This window comes from Colletotrichum lupini, chromosome 4 (genome assembly GCF_023278565.1).
Source record: "Colletotrichum lupini chromosome 4, complete sequence".
NCBI lineage: Eukaryota > Fungi > Ascomycota > Sordariomycetes > Glomerellales > Glomerellaceae > Colletotrichum > Colletotrichum lupini.
Genome location: NC_064677.1, coordinates 2191820 through 2207047, shown reverse-complemented (window position 1 = coordinate 2207047; position 15228 = coordinate 2191820). Strand labels below are relative to the sequence as shown.

The 15228-nt window shown below is 54.9% G+C and overlaps 5 protein-coding genes across 5 annotated transcripts; 2 read left to right on the top strand and 3 right to left on the bottom strand.

Moving 5' to 3' along the window:
* Positions 1 to 100: 100 nt before the first annotated feature.
* On the top strand, positions 101 to 6420 carry CLUP02_07813 (uncharacterized protein; the record flags this gene model as incomplete). The annotated part of the gene is made up of 30 exons (XM_049286806.1): positions 101 to 181; positions 257 to 336; positions 387 to 504; positions 570 to 578; positions 666 to 835; positions 893 to 1149; positions 1190 to 1251; positions 1416 to 1545; positions 1737 to 1926; positions 1981 to 2262; positions 2366 to 2514; positions 2586 to 2696; positions 2735 to 2823; positions 2891 to 3044; positions 3076 to 3137; positions 3207 to 3313; positions 3375 to 3475; positions 3855 to 3945; positions 4014 to 4284; positions 4321 to 4363; positions 4448 to 4690; positions 4784 to 4837; positions 4903 to 5025; positions 5090 to 5232; positions 5297 to 5480; positions 5650 to 5743; positions 5806 to 5860; positions 5934 to 6081; positions 6135 to 6207; positions 6282 to 6420. 30 exons carry the CDS (start codon positions 101 to 103, stop codon positions 6418 to 6420), a joined length of 3813 nt encoding a protein of 1270 aa, XP_049143949.1.
* A 758-nt stretch (positions 6421 to 7178) lies between these two features.
* Positions 7179 to 8558, top strand: CLUP02_07812 (uncharacterized protein; the record flags this gene model as incomplete). Its single annotated transcript, XM_049286805.1, has 7 exons — positions 7179 to 7318; positions 7404 to 7547; positions 7606 to 7792; positions 7873 to 7952; positions 7998 to 8062; positions 8134 to 8246; positions 8316 to 8558. 7 exons carry the CDS (start codon positions 7179 to 7181, stop codon positions 8556 to 8558), a joined length of 972 nt encoding a protein of 323 aa, XP_049143948.1.
* A 1449-nt stretch (positions 8559 to 10007) lies between these two features.
* CLUP02_07811 (methyltransferase domain-containing protein) lies at positions 10008 to 10981 on the bottom strand (the record flags this gene model as incomplete). The annotated part of the gene is made up of 2 exons (XM_049286804.1): positions 10008 to 10296; positions 10380 to 10981. The coding sequence occupies 2 exons, from the start codon at positions 10979 to 10981 to the stop codon at positions 10008 to 10010; spliced, it is 891 nt and encodes a 296-aa protein (XP_049143947.1).
* Positions 10982 to 11491: 510 nt separating this feature from the next.
* On the bottom strand, positions 11492 to 13568 carry CLUP02_07810 (uncharacterized protein; the record flags this gene model as incomplete). Its single annotated transcript, XM_049286803.1, has 2 exons — positions 11492 to 11576; positions 11656 to 13568. 2 exons carry the CDS (start codon positions 13566 to 13568, stop codon positions 11492 to 11494), a joined length of 1998 nt encoding a protein of 665 aa, XP_049143946.1.
* Positions 13569 to 14032: 464 nt separating this feature from the next.
* CLUP02_07809 (uncharacterized protein) lies at positions 14033 to 15220 on the bottom strand (the record flags this gene model as incomplete). Its single annotated transcript, XM_049286802.1, has 1 exon — positions 14033 to 15220. The coding sequence occupies one exon, from the start codon at positions 15218 to 15220 to the stop codon at positions 14033 to 14035; it is 1188 nt and encodes a 395-aa protein (XP_049143945.1).
* Positions 15221 to 15228: the final 8 nt, after the last annotated feature.

Genomic DNA, 15228 nt, shown 5'->3' with positions numbered 1-15228 from the left:
ACGCAACATGGCAGGGTCTTGCATGCTTTCAGACCGTCGAGATTCCCACTATATCGGAGCTTACCTAATACCCGCGTGCGCGAAGGCGGTTGAACCCAGGATGCATTACCTAAGCTGGAGAGCTGAAGAGCTGAAGACGTGTGTACGTCTGCCCTCAGCCACAATCATCCCGGTAACACTTGTAAGCGTATAACACGCCGGTGCTAAAGCTATAGTACCTTTCTCGACAGGAACCCGCACACTGAATGCGTCGGAGCCTGAAAGTGGGAGGGGCGGGCTGGAGCGGTGCGGTACGGCGGCCGGCCGAGTTCTAGGCTTCCCGGCCGTCGGAGCCATGTGGGTTGAACTCTGGGAACATCGTGGCAAAAAAAAGATGAAACTTCAAGAGCCTTGGTAGAACTTGCGGCTGAGATGGCTATCCACAAACCACTTTACACATTCCTGCACTGTCTTTTGGCTGCGTCTAATTGTTCCCAGGTTCCGCGTTCTTCAGTCTTTACACGTGTAAGTAGTCCCGGCGCAAAATAGTGTTTACAAGCAGTAGTCTATTTCAGACAGACGGCGCTTAGTTCAGCATTGTAAGTGCCTGGGATTACCTAAGGTCATGACTTGCTGGGCCGCTATGGGGCATATGCCAACGCGCGCCTTTGTTTGAAGTTGAGCAGAACAACTCTGAATCTAAATCAAAGACTTGGTCAAAGACTTGGAACCGCGCACTCTATACGAAGCTACCGGTTCGGCTACGGCGCCGGACGCGACGTGAGGCTTGGGTTGCGCTTACACCCACCCCAGGGCTTTTTCTTGTCTACCGTTCGGTGCTGCTTAATCGTGGGGTGTAAGTCTGCAGGACGTTGTGTAACTCCAAAACGTCATTGGCTTCACTCAACGTCAGCATTCTTTCTATTGCCCTTTTCGGACAGAAAGACCCTTCCTGTGATGATGTCTTGCAGATCCCGTTGCGAACGAAAGAGATTGATGGCGTTGGACAAAAAAAAAACCCGGGACCGAAGAAACCTGACCATGCCGAATGGGTTGCAAACAGACGGAACACCGACCACGGCCCGGACGACGACTCGACGGATACTGTTCTGACTTTGCCTGTGCCGTTGCCGTTGCCGGGAGGCTGGTCACGCAAGCCCCCCGGAGATGGTGATGATCGGCCCCTCCTGACGGCTGATGGTTCGCGAAGACGCACCCCTCTTCTCCGCTAATCTGGCAAATCTTGAAGCTCGCAACTTTACATGCACGTTTGTGCGACGGTGGCTTTTTCTTAGCGCGGCTTTGATGGTTCATCACCATTACCATTGTCACGTCGCGAGCAAACTACCGCTAAAGTAGCGGATCCGGGGACTTGCCTGTTGGCTTCTTGATTGTTGCTTCCAGGATGGTAGTTGAGCTCCTGAGCACTGTGACAGCTACCAAGGACGATCCCAGCTGTGAAGAATAGGCTCCGGCCCAAGGGAGATTCGTTTCCCATCTTTCGTTTAATCAATCGCAGAGCAGCTCCGGCCACCACGGTCTCTACCTTTGTCCTGGCATTCCCTTGTGTCACCAAAATAGAACCGAGACCAACCAGTGACTGAATTGACCGTGTCTTCCGTTTGCGTTCATTATGCGAGCGGGACGGACGCGGGGGGGGGGGGGGGGGCGGCGAACGAACAGCGTTGGGCGATTTATGATGATGCCATCACCCATGGAAGGGAAGGGGTGTGTCTTGGTGACTGACGTTTTGATAGGCGACACCGAACAAAGTCATGCGGAGTTTAAGCTTTCGAAATGTATCTCAAACAGTTTGGCGATCTTTCTTTGGAAGATTTGCAATCTGCAGATACGACGCCGCGCTTGTCCCTCGTCGGATTACATAAACAGAAGCGTCGCCAAGCAGAACCACACGAGTCTTGGTCGAAAGCTCTTGGCCTTCCCTCGGTTTGCCCGCGAATTTAACTAGGGCCGCAGGAAATCCTATTCCTGAATCCCTAGCTTCGGGCCAACCCCACATCCTATCTATGCAATCAATCTGAAGCAGCAAGAATCAAAATCACCAACACGGTCCCCCGTTCGAGCTAATCAGATTATATCAGCTCTTGGTGCTGGGGGCTTCCCGGGAGGACAAGCACCACAAGAATACTGCACCCTTCAATCACGCGATTCCCAAAGAGGAATACTGCAGAAATTTGAACCACCGCGAAAGCTACCTACAGGCTACGAGGCTACTCGTCCGAAAAAGCCCACGGGCCGTTTCGCCGCAATTTCTCGTTGTGGGTGAATTAGGCTAGAAGCCTGCTAGACTTTCTAGCTAGTCGACGATGGAATATATCGTACGAACTCTAGCGGCGTAACCAGAAAAAAGAGCCTCACCACCAAGTAATGGAAGCCTCGGGATGAAGGCACTATCTTCGCCGTCTGGAGATTGCGAACGCGTCTTGGCGTCGTGCGAGGTAGATTCCGATCCGCGGGCGGAGCTGGGGGTGTTCGTTTCCCTCTCTCCGTCCAAGCTCCAAGTTCTCGACACCAGTGGGAGCTGTGAAATGAGGTTCCATTCGGAAACCCTGGGGATGGCAGATATCCATCGCTCATGATCCCAGCCTGGTGTGGCTCTGCGTGTGGTGTGGCTCCGTTGATCCCGTCCCCCGTGCCATTGCCACCATTCTTCACCGCCGCCTCCCCGCGATTCTTTAACATTGCGATGTTCATGAGTCCGAGTGTGATGGCGTACTCTGCCGTGCGATGCAAGGCGAGAGAACCCTCACCCCTCCAAAAGACCCTGACTTGTCATATCATCGTCGTCGGGATGTCGCGGCTGTTGATCTCTCTGTGTACTGCGTAAGGCAAGGCAAGGCAAGGCAAGCTGCAATTCTCTCGCGCTCTGACCCGGTGGAGCTACTAACAGGACCCTCTCTTCATCATGGGGAATTTTCACGGTGATCTGTCTACTTCGTTGTCGCGTTTTGCTCCTCTGGTCGTACAGATCCTTAGTCAGAGTTCAGAGTCCAAGAGGGCCCAGGGAACCCAAAACCCGAGTCAAGGACAAAACACGGACCAGTGTTCGTTTCGTTTGGCATCCCGTCATCTCAGCACTGGGCAACCCAGAGTCAGTGAGCCTTGCCTGCGGGTGTTGTGCATCTCTAGCGGCCATTGTATGTGCGCGTGTGTATCCGTATCCCGTATGCGCCCCTTGCGTCCTTTGTCTGTGTGCGAGATGTGAGGGTGAGACTTTCGACATCTCTGGGGGAAGAGAGAGGAGACTCGAGTATCGGTTCTCGGTGAGGCTTCAGCCAACGGGCTTACACCGATTGCTAGGAGCCTCTGTCCGGTACCTGGTAACAAGGAACGGGGCCCCCCCAACATGAGCGGTCTGCACTGCAATTCTGCAGAGTCTTTCTCGAGAGCTTGAATGTAAACGTCAACGGATCACATTTCCGACGCGTCTACACTACCATTTGCGTTTCTTCCCGCTCCATGCTCAGTACAGTCTGTCCGTATAGCACACCCCTCCCATGTCGTTGTTCATTGCCTGCCCCCAAAGAAAGGAAGAAAAAAATCAGCTTCCCCTTGTCGTGCCCCCCGATTTCCTCGCCATTTCTTTTTCCATCAGCCGTCAAAACGTCGTTACCGCAGATACATGAGTCCCCTATCCTTGCGCCCGTGTGGAGGGCGAAAAGAACAAGAGCGACAAGGAAGAAGAGAGAGAGAGCTTACTGTGTATCCATCCAGAGGAGAGCCCACACAGTGAAGAAGGCTAAGAAGACCTCGGGCGGACGAACCCAGAAACGACAGGGGATTAGGGGACCAGGGGGGGGACCATGAGATCTCCATACAGTGCCTCTCGCTTCGTGTCGCTCACCGACTTGCAGATCTACGATTTCCTCCGTCTTCCGTAGTAAGGAAGCTCTGGGAGTGGCTGAAGCCTGGAAAGGTCAAGGTCAAGAGGGCAATGGGTGGCAGGTATGCTTGGCGGTGTGCTTCCCCTGGTGTGTCTGCTCATTTCGCTTTGCTCTCTGAACAGAGCTAAGTGGACTGGGGTTCTGGCGTCGCAGGTTGAGCAGTCCACATGGGGAGAGGCAGCTCAACACTGGAGGAGTTATACTCTGCATTGCATTGTGGGGTCCAAGACATGTTCAAAGTCAGGTCAGCCGCGTAGGACGGGACCCCTGGATCTATGCATGTATTCTCTTCCGTTCGTCTCTTGGTCTTCCCGCGCCCCCATCTCCGATTCTGCTGGTGGTTTGTGGCCCCCGCGACACGAACATTGGCCGGGTTGACCGTGGGCGGGATGGCATGGTGGTAATGGATATATCAAGAAACTGATCAGTCATCCAGCAGACGTTGGATGACAAGCACTTGGCACTACAGACGCGGGAGAGTGGCACACACACAGATTGACAGGTTTCGAATCGCCAAGCTATATTCGTACTCTATATCCGTACGGATAGTCTACAGCATCAAGAGCAGCGTCGCAACCGTACTTGGCCGAGCCTGTACCTGCAGAACGCGCCATGCACGCTGCACCCGCCCTCCACTCATTTAGAACTCCCAGTCGTTTCCCCCCTCCCCATCTTCGGAATACCCCAGTCGACATCTGTTTCATCTTCATCTTTTCGTCGTTCGACTCTATCTATCACGATGGCTCAAAAGAGTAACTCGACTTTGGTGGACCTGTTCAACGGTGATGGAGAAGCCGAGCAGCGAGGTCCCATCCACCCATCTGCACGACATTGCAGGAACAAGGAAACTTTTTTTTCCCCTTCCCGCCAACCCCGAATAATGACACGACCTTTCTGAGTGATGCCCACACAGTCTGCTGTCTTGCTCAATGTTTCGTTTGATTTGATCTTGGGTTGACTTGACTCTCGGACGCCCCATCATACGAACTCGGCCGAGGTCCCCCTCATCCCTTTCAAGGGTTGTTTGTGCAGTTCTTCGTGGAGAAAGCTGTCAAATGTAACCGTGCTGGATGGAGACGTTGGAGACAAAGAGGGCAAGCTCTCTTTCACAATCGAAAGATGCGGGATAGCATCGGCCAATGTCGACGTCTGCCTCACATAGACTCGCCCACCGGGGGAGCCACCAATCATTTCCCAACGAGCAGGGCCCCTTCGGCTTTTCCCTCTCGCTACCCTCGCATCACATCTCATTGCCGTCCCGTCGTACGGAGTCGTCGTCGTCGTCGTCGTCGTTATCATCTCAGCCTTGCATTGCATCGCATCCATGATCCGCACATCCACCGACGCTGTGCAATGACTGGACTATCAGAGCTTAGGACGAAATGTACCTTACAGCACCATGTCATTGTCAGATCAGGTCTCGCGTAGTAGAACGGAACGCCTCTCTCTCCAAGCCCTTGAGCCTCCAAGTCTTGGCCCCCTTTGCTCCCCCCCTTCCAGCACGTCGGCCTCTGTATCCCCATCCGGACCTGCATCTCCTTCAGCTCCCCTGCAAACGGTCAGAAAAGTCGCCCACGCCTCCACAGCCCAAAGAAGGTAGGTAGACAGGCAAAAGGGCAAGAAAAAGAAAAGAAATAAGGGGATGGATGCAAAGTCACGCATACATCGTTTAAAAAGGGGTATGCATTCGGTTGCAACCGTAACGAGCCAACAGCCGCCTTTCTCCCACCCGTTCCCCAGACCTACCTGCTTCACCTTCCCTGAGAAGGGAAACTTAATGCGTGCCCATTAAGATCGTCTTCAGGTTCTCTCGCCCCCCCGCGGCGGCGTAGAGTCGCACCGGCCAACGGGATAGGCCAGTTTGCACCTTTTCCCCCTCGTGCTCCTCCACCCCTCCGGCTCGTCCACTTGCACCTATCAGCGTCCGCACCGTCCTCCGCACCCGTACCGGCCAACCGCCGAACCAAGCAGGATTAGTGGATCCCCCCGTCCCGTCCCCGATCTCTCGTCCTCTCCTTTCGGTGCCCCTTTTCCTACCTCACACTTGAGACGATTGCGGCATTATGTGCCAACGGTCACGCATCAGCGCACCCGCGCCACAGAGACCGGCTACCTCTTAGCTCCATTGCGACCGCCAGCCAACAGGCTCCTCATGAAGCCATGAGAGATGGGGTACATGCCCTCAAGTGCGTGTACTGTGCCTTAGCATGCTCATCTGTACACCGCGACGGGAGGCTAAGAGCCCGCTAGCTTCACGCCCGTCACCATTTGCGACGCTGGCGCACTCTGGAAAGCGTGGTCACGAAGAGCGAGAGATACCCAAGTACTCTCAGAGAGATCGAAAAAAAAAAAAGCCACCAGCCGCCGCCAAAAAGATTGTGCGACGCAAGCGTCCAGAGCTTCCCAGCTCGGCGCCATCACGCCCCCAGGTTTGGTCCAGCCAAACAACTTGGAGCTTTCTCTACCGTCCGTACACTTTTTTTCCCTTTTCTGCTGCTCGCCCGTTGCTCCTATCCGGCGGCTCGGAAAGCTCTAAATTGCTGGTTGCGGGGCACGCAGAAGCAACCCCGAGCTAAAGCCTTTGGTCTCCCAGCCAGCCTCTCTGCCCAGTGGGCAAAACAGGTAGCGGTGGCTCTTCTAGCTAAAAGCCTTCTTTTCCTTCTACGCGTTCGAATCCGTCGTCGCGACTTAGTTGGGTCGTCGGGCCAGAACCCTGCATTTGTCGCGATTCTTCTCTATGTCTCGTTCAACTTTGGATGACCTCTTCGACCACATGTCGTGGCTGGCAGGGCTGGGAGTCTTGCGTGATGCCGGGACAGTTGTAGTGTGACCCGATGGCTGGGAGCAGGGCAACACGGGGACCTTGTGCCCATGATCCTTTGATGTGCTCGTGCGAGACATGGCAGTTTGGCTTCCACTTTTTTCCGATTTCTCGTTCCCAGAACACCGGAATCTGGGTAAAAGGAGGGCTCGAGTGACGCCTGACTCGAAACGGGATTTTGCAGTCCTCTACCAGTCACTCATTCCTGCGCAGGCGTTGGACGGATTACGGGGGCGGAGATTTGAACCAGAGAGCACGCACGCCGTGGAGATGAGGAACGATTGTGTAGTAGCGAACCGGTCCTCGCTGTCCAGAGGCCGTCCCCGTCACCAGCCCACGCCTCCGGGTCCGAGCCCAGTGTAAGTCCGGGCTCCCTCATTCTCCTTTCGTACTTTCGCCAAGTCTACACCCCTCGTGCTCCCCTTTTGCGGCCGAGCACTACCGCTAGCCACCGTGTTTAATCAAAAGTTGGGATGGCACCTCTCAAGGCTGCCAGATTGCCATGCCCACAAGGCGGCTTGTTAGCGCGCGCAAAGACGCCGCGCCACGAGAGGAGAGAGACGGCCTTCTGCCCATCGTGGCGCGGCGTGGATGGGGAGGGGGAGCTGCCTAAGTAACGAGCCCCTTCTAGTTGGCTGTCGTCCGAGCAAATGAAGAGATGGGGGATAGCTTACGGCTTGCTGATATTTCCTGGGAAGGATGAGAGTCGGATCCGGGAGATCAGTTCAGGCAAGCGGGCGCCGAATCGACGGACGGGTGCGAGTGGTCTCTTTCGGCGCCCGCGGAGATGAGAGAGATCGGGAGGCGAGTTTCACGAACATCTCTGTGGCCCTTTTGCTGATGTGGCTTTTCGTCTGAGAGCGAATGGTGGGTTGGAAAGCATTAGGCCTCGTGGTGAAGAAACAACGCATCGCGATGGCCTCATCTCATCGTGGGAAAGGCGTTCGCCTCCGACAAGGGCCTACTCGTGGCTTTCGCATCCTTCCGATCAGTGGAGAAGATCTCAAACAAGCCACCACTCCGATGGGTCGGGTCCTTGGATTCGAATTTCGAAACAGCCGTGGCCTGCCTCCCGCATCGTCCTGAGGTATGGACAAGCGCTTGCCGATGATGAACATTGGGATCCAGCCACGGGGTTCAGCCTTGCGACAATGTGAACGTTCAAAGATTGAAGATGGTCCAGTATCTGATGCGGTGGCTTTTGTCGCTGGCAACGATCCCTACGGGCTCTTTGCACTTGGGCCCTTGTAAAGAGGCTCTTTTCTCAAACCCCGATGTCGTCCATCATTCAGCCTCATGACGATTACCAAAATTCGGATATTGCCCGCCATGAGGCTCACTGACGTCCTCCGTGCTTGTACGTTATCACAACCCGTCTCTTCCTTCTCCGTATGACACGACCGCTGTGGCGCCAGACTCGCAGCACAGATATCTTCCAAGTCCAGACCTTGAGCATGTCTGACAAGTCGCTACCTCAGGCTGGCATCTTCCCGCCGGCAACTATTGCCCGCCCTCACCACGCCCGCGATGCCGCCCAGACCGTGAGAACCGCGGACGCGTACACGCACACAGTCAGAGGGGGGCAATATCCTGTCATTGTGATGGTCTAGCCGGGAGATGAACAGCGCAATGATCGCGACCGCTCACGGCCGCTCTTGTCATGCAAAGACTTCACCGGCACTGACGCCTTTCAACTCATGCGCTGGCGCGGTTGGCATTTCGACGGGCCGGGAGGTCCGAGTTTCCCCCTTCCCAATCCTTCGTTATCCGCGAGACTCGGGAAGAAAGCAATGACCTCAAGCTATGTCTTGTTGTCATTTGCGGGCTCTCGGACTGGTGAGGGTTTGCACTGACGCTTTCCGAGTTGCGCGGTTTTTTTCTGCCTCCCACCTCCTCTAGGCTCTCTCTCTAGCTATTGTATGGCTGGTAAGTTGTGAGAGCATATTGTGACTCGCAGTCAGTAATTTGAAGTGCTAGCTAAGGGGGCACGGTGGGAAGTTTAAACTGATGGAAAGGGGACGTGCGACTCGACTCTTGTCCGTGGGAAGTGATCCGGCGCGGCAAGCCCATATGGTCCTCGTCACACATTGTGTTGTATGAGCTACTCAATCACCGGCCCCCCGGAGATGTCTATTTGCCATGAGGCGTATATCATACTTCCGAGCGGGCTGTTGCATTGTTTTTGTGATGAAGGCCGGTTTGAAACCCGAACCTGCCGGACCGCGGAACTCAGATTGTGATATCTGTTGCCGTCGCCGCTTTCTCCCGGGCCCGAAGTGTTTTCCTAAAAGTCCTGACACATTATGGTTCGAACCGCGGTCGAGATTCTGAGCAATCCAGAACTTGGAGCAAGAGACCTGTCAACCGGATCTCTTGAGAGGCGGCACTACGACCGGTCTGCTGTATTAAGAGCCCTGGGCTTTTTCTTACAATCAATCAGCATGTCTTTCGACCCTGGGACCTTGGTACCAGCCTAGACTTATCATCGCTCTCCGTATATACGTCGATTAATGCACTCATGCCAATGAGGAAGCGCACAGATAAGGTCTGCTTGTGGCTGAAATTGCCTTCAGCTGTGCTTTAGTTGTATACAGAGTACATTGATAGCAAGAAGATGTGCCAATCGCCACCGGAGACGTCAGAACCTGCGCTTTCAGGGGTAACCTGAACGGCGAGGTGAAAAGTGTCATATCATCCCTCTCTGAGCGTTGAACAGACTTCTGCTGGAAGATGGAGCCGGTTTGTATTGATCTGCTGTCTATCAACGACTGGTCGTCTGGATGTATATCTTGCTACTGCACCAGCGATCAAGCTTCCTATACTCGGTCTTTGACCAGCCTACACAGTATAACTTGGGGACAACGTCATCCGAAGGCAAAACTTTTGGTGATAATCGTCGAGAGTCACTGAGCGCTGGTCTCCAGCCCAGGAACCGGAATCGCCGAGCAGGGTAAGCACGGCGTCTATATCGGGCCACGGAGCCTTCGTCAATCGCTCGCTACGCAAGGCACTGTAGAGATAAGCGCTGTAAGTGATGGAGCCCTAAGCGTTCGCGTCGAGGAGACCGATTTCGTACATCTCAGCGTGTAAGCGGAAGAGGCAGAGGCCAGCCAGAACAGGCGAACAGAGCAGGTGTCTTTCACCACACCGTGCCCTTACTTGGATCGACGGGGTGGCAGCGTGGGCTTTCCGCTGGGTGGACTCTGGTTTCATTGAAGCGTAACAAAGATGGGTTGACCGTAGATATGAGATGAAGGAGCAGCCTATCTTTGAGAAGTGAACGGAGGGTAGGATCAGCCTTATCAAGCTCGCTGCCCCCAATTCCACACGAAATCAAAGCCAACTCGACACCCCTTTTCCTCCACATCACGCTTCAATTCTGCCTCGATTCGGGTGAAATCCTCCATCGTCTTAACCGTCTCCTCTCCTCCGTCTTCAACTATGGACGTCAGCGAAGGTCGAATAAGACGCATGATCCCCGAGGTAGCTTCATCTCGAACCGAATCATCTGCGGCCCATGAGTTGAAGATCTCTTGCTCGCAGTTCTGAAACCCAAGCTTTCGAAGCTTCTTGAGCAGGCCCATCGGCATTCTATCGGAAGCGTGAGCAGTGAGCTTCTCATGACTGGAGGCGAAAAAGGGGTAAAGCAAGGCAACGGCAGTGCAACTACTCACAGTCTATCCCTCCCGACCTTCGCGTCGTGCTGCATAGTAACCCACCAGAACTCTTCATACGCCCTGCTCAGCGGATAGAACCTGATGAGTAGGTCACTCATGTCCTCCCAGAGAAGCCACCCGCCCGGCACCAGCAACTCACGCATATTGCTCACGGCGACGTCCCAATCATCCTTCTTCAGCCCCAGTGCGAGTAGTCTCACATGGACAAGGTCGAACGTGCCCCTGAACTCCGCCGAAAACGGCTTGAGAACGTCGTGCTCCACGAAGTTGAACGATACTCCTGATCTATGCGACTGGGGCATTTTGAGCCCGTCAAGATCAAAGCCGTAGAGCTCCGAGTCTTGTGGCACGAGCTGGGCGAGAGATGTCAGCCAGACGCCGCTTCCCGTTGCCACGTCTGCGATTCGAGGGGCTCGATCTGGGTTTGCTGGTTCGAGAGATGAGAGGATGTGCGGCGGGAGGAGGTCGACGGTGAGGGGCAGCCAGACTTTGAAGTGGTTGTCAGCCAGGCGCTCGCGCTCGCCGTCAACGTCCCCGCGGTTGAGGTTGTAGATCGTATCGGTCCATGATGACTCGTTTGATGCCTGGGCTTCTGCCATGTTAAGCGTTCATCCAAGTGATGTTCACAACAGTCGCGTACTCTTTCCAAGGTTGAGTTCTGCGATATACTCCCTCAGGTAGCTTTTACGTCACAGATTAGTCATTCCGTGGTCTCCGAACACTTCTCCGTCTTCTGGTTTGTCTGGTGCATGCTCCATGCATGCCATGCAATTGTATTTGGAAATCTGTTGGACTTCGAGTCTTGATAGGTGGACGGAACCCAATGTGGTGTGATGCTCTGAGCTTCATCCTGGAGCTCCGGCTACCCCTCATTCACAGCTGGCAACTTAAACCTCCAACAACTGAACACTTACTATGTAGTTAATCCCTCCTTTAATTGAATCAACTCGGACGGAGACTGGTAACGATGCGGGGAAGAACTACGGAACATCTGACCCAGCATGAACACTCATCAAGGATTCAAGATATGGTAGCCCAGAAATTGAAGGGCGTGTCCATCCTCCATTTGAACAAGATCTATAGGTAAAAACCTCTCCTACGGAACACGTCTATTCCAAAATATCACCCTCGGCCTCATTAGATGATTCGGCCAGCTCTACAAGCTTGATAAGCCACTGCCCCGCGTCATCCGAACTGCAGACCATAACGACATCACCTCTGCACTCAAGCTCCCCCCCCAGATGCAACCTTTTCTCCGTCTCCCTCACAATACCCCAGGAAAGGAAAACTTCCATTCTCGTGACATATGGGATTAAGAAGCTCAGTGGCCGTAAAGTTGTAGTCTGGCATGAAGACGACATTGGTCTGAAAGCCCGTCATGATACTACGAGGCTTCCCATGGCTATCAGAATTGCTGACACGAAAATTAGTGAAAGAACGACGTATGGATTTCCCAAGGTCGGACATAGATTGGCGGATGTCCTCACGTACTGTCGATTCGCGTGTCGGGATGATGCCCATGTCGTCAAAATCCAACGGAGGAGGTCTGCGCGCTGGCGGGGTACGAGAAGGGGGAAGAGAAGGCGACCAAGATGAAGAAGAGGCTACAGAAGAAGGGACGGATCGATCACGTACCTCGTCTTGAGCGGGCTGAACGGGAGCTGCGAACTCGTTCGGTGGCGTTGGAGGCACCTCGCGAATAGTTGGTGCCCTGTTTTTGGCAACGGTCTGGCCTTGCGCTCCTCGACTCCGGGGGCCAGATTCAAGCTGGTCGGATCGTCGACTTGAAAGAGAGGCGCGGCCACTGATGACTCTTGGTTCTTCAATCGGCCTCCCAAGGTTGGATGGTGACTCTTTCGCGATGTTCAAGGGGGCGGGCTGGTCTGAGTCAGCCCTCCAAGGACTCTCACAAGTTTCAGGGGCCGCATTCACCTTCAAAGATGCCTGCGTAGCGGAGTCCAAACTCGTCGATCTGATCGAAGCAGACCTGGGTTCTGGTTCGATGTCTTGGTTTTGGACTGGACGACTGCGATCTACCCGTGGACGGCCTCGTTCATAAGGAGCGCTGGGAGTGTCTTCTGGACGTCCACCCCGAGAAGGTCTTGGAATATTCGATGCTCCCCTCGATAGCTGGCCAGGCCGGTTAACCCGCGAGCTACTCAAGCTCGAGCTGCGATGTCTTCGGGACGACGTTCCGGGTAACGACTTCTGGAGGCTGGATACGCGCTCAGGAGGTTCGGGTGGTTTCCCCGTCATAGTCCTGGGTCCCTTTGGCTGCTGTCTTTGCTGGACAGGGCCGGGGACCGTTACGGGAGCAGGCTGGTTCTCGGGGGCGCTTGGTCGTTTCTGCCATACGTTCTCGAGAGGCCCGGAGATCTCACGTCCTTGCTTCGGCTGCTGCTGCTCTACCTGTTGTTGCCTCCGCTGATCTTGTTGTTGCTGCGCTGGCTTCTTTGGTTCTTCCTGCGACCCCCCTTGATATGCTCCAAGGGGTGACTCGGGATAAGGCGGCTCTTTGATGTATGGTTCATGGTCTGTTAGTCTCCGACGGGACTCATGCTCTCTCTGTTCCTCCCGGCCTAATTGTACCGGCCCTTCGGCTTCTGCTTGTTGCTCTCGCTCCTGGCCCCTGTGTTGCTGTTGCTCGCGCTGTTGTGGTTTGTGCTGTTGGTGGTCCCGCTGTTGCTGGTGCTGCTTTTTTTGCTGCGGTGGTAGTACCTGCCGGTGAGACTGATCCTGCGGTTGTGAGTGAGGTTGAAGTTGAGGGGGGAAACCTTGCGGCGGCTGATAAACCCGTTGATGCTGCTGTTGCTGGTGGTGGTGGAGATGAACCGTGGGAGGCACAACCACTTCAACAGCCGCCCGCGGGACCTGAGGGACAGCCATCGCTGTGTCACCGATCCCAGTCGCAATTCCCGTTAGAGGCAGAGGCAAAGCCAGAGGCGGAGGCGAGACGGCCTGCGCGCCGCGGCAGTACATGACGAGGTGTCCCAACAGCCACAACCCCGAGAAGCCAAAGACGATGCCGGCGAAAGCGACGGCGGCGTCCCGGGGCACGGCGGCCTTTTCACCAATGCTGTAGACTAGGACGACGACGGTGAAGATGACGAGGGTGAGGATCATTGTCGCGGGGAGGATCTTTGCGGTGTAGTCGTGGATGACCCTGTCCGTCGTCGGCCGAGGCATTTTGAAAGGGGGGAAAAGGTCGGCCTTCTCTACTACGTTTTGAGCTAGTGTTGAATCTACGATTTTGAGGTGTTCGATATGACTGGAGTTGTACGCTTTGGGTTTTAGCAGGCTGGTTGAGTTACTACGGTCTCTCCTAAGACTGATATAACATCAGGGGCATATTGAATCAATCTCATGGTGGACCTTGCGATATCAACACACTGCATCAAAGACGCGAGAAGGCTTTGGTTCATACTCGTAGGCAGATGAACTCATGATCCCATTCTAGATTTTCTCCCCCCATATCTCCTAGTAGTGTACAGAAAACGTGTCTCATATCTGTCGTAACAGGTTGTTTGCTTGACAAGCGCAAGCATTTCAACACAAAGAAAATCGGTAGAGCAAATTCTTAGTCTATCAAAAAGCAGAAACCGAATCGCCCAAGACAGGAACAAAGCCTTCCTGAAGAAAGACATCTCCAATCATGAAGGACGCCGGTACGGTTCATAGTGAGACCTCGGCCTCGTCGTCTCCCCTTCCTCCCGAACACGCCACTGACTGAAAGAAACCGGCGTGGCGGGCAGCTCGACAGCGAGAGCGAGCGCAACAGAGACGGGGACGGGAACGCTGCCGTCGTCTTGGTCGTCGTAGCGACGGCCGTCGTAGCGGTCGCGACCAAAGGAGTCCGGGCTGTAGTGTTTCCACGTGTACGGCTTCGCCAGCGGCGGCTTCATCTCCACGGCGTACGCCGGCGGCGGGGAGTTGTACCGCGGCAGCGACGAGACGTCCTGGTCCGAGCCGTTTTGGCGTAGTTGTTGCCAGGGGCGGGGGAACTTTGCGGAGCCGACGCTTTCTGAGATGGAGCGTCTCTTGAACCAGAGGAGGCAGGTTAGGCCTGCTACCGAGGCGATGGCTGCGACGGTGGTGCCTGCGATGATGCCGCCTGATGTTGAGTTTCTCGGGGAGGCGGCTGCTGCGGCGGCGGGGGTGGTTTCTGAGGGGGATGTTACTGCTGATGGGGTAGGGAGGTCGTCGCCTGGGTTTGCGGATGGTGTCGACGAGGCGGCTGGGAGTGTCTCGATCACTGTCGTCGTCGTCGCTGCCTGGGTAGCCGTCGTCGGCGTCGCGCTCGTCACAGTCCTTGTCCTCGTCTTTGTGGATGAGACTGACGTGCTGGAAGTTTGAGACCCCTCCCCCTCCTGACTGTCGTCCAAGACGCAGGCAGAGTCGCCTCGACATGTGTACCCAAAGGGACAACACTTGTTTCCGCACTGCGGCAGAGACTCTTTTAGTCTAGTGGTATGGATCGGGCTCGTCGGGTTCTCGACCACGTCTTGTAAGGTAACGTCGCAGGTGATGGGCGAAATGGTCTCGCACGAAGACCCCTCTGGACAGCACAGGGCGGTGGTTTTCTCCGCGAGCACCATGCATGTCGTTTCGCTGGGACAGCAAAAGTAGTCTGCCATGCCGTTGCCGCAGGCTGTGTAGCTTTTGACGGGACAGCTAGCGTCGGCTCGCAATGTTGATTTTGGTGTAAGTTGGTTGTCAATATTATGGGACTTTGATGTTGGTAGCGATAGGGGTGTTATCTGCAGTCCGGAGACGCATGTTTCGATGTAGAGAAGCCAAATTATTATGCATAGCCTCCGCCAGCTTCCCACCGAGGCCATGTTGTTTA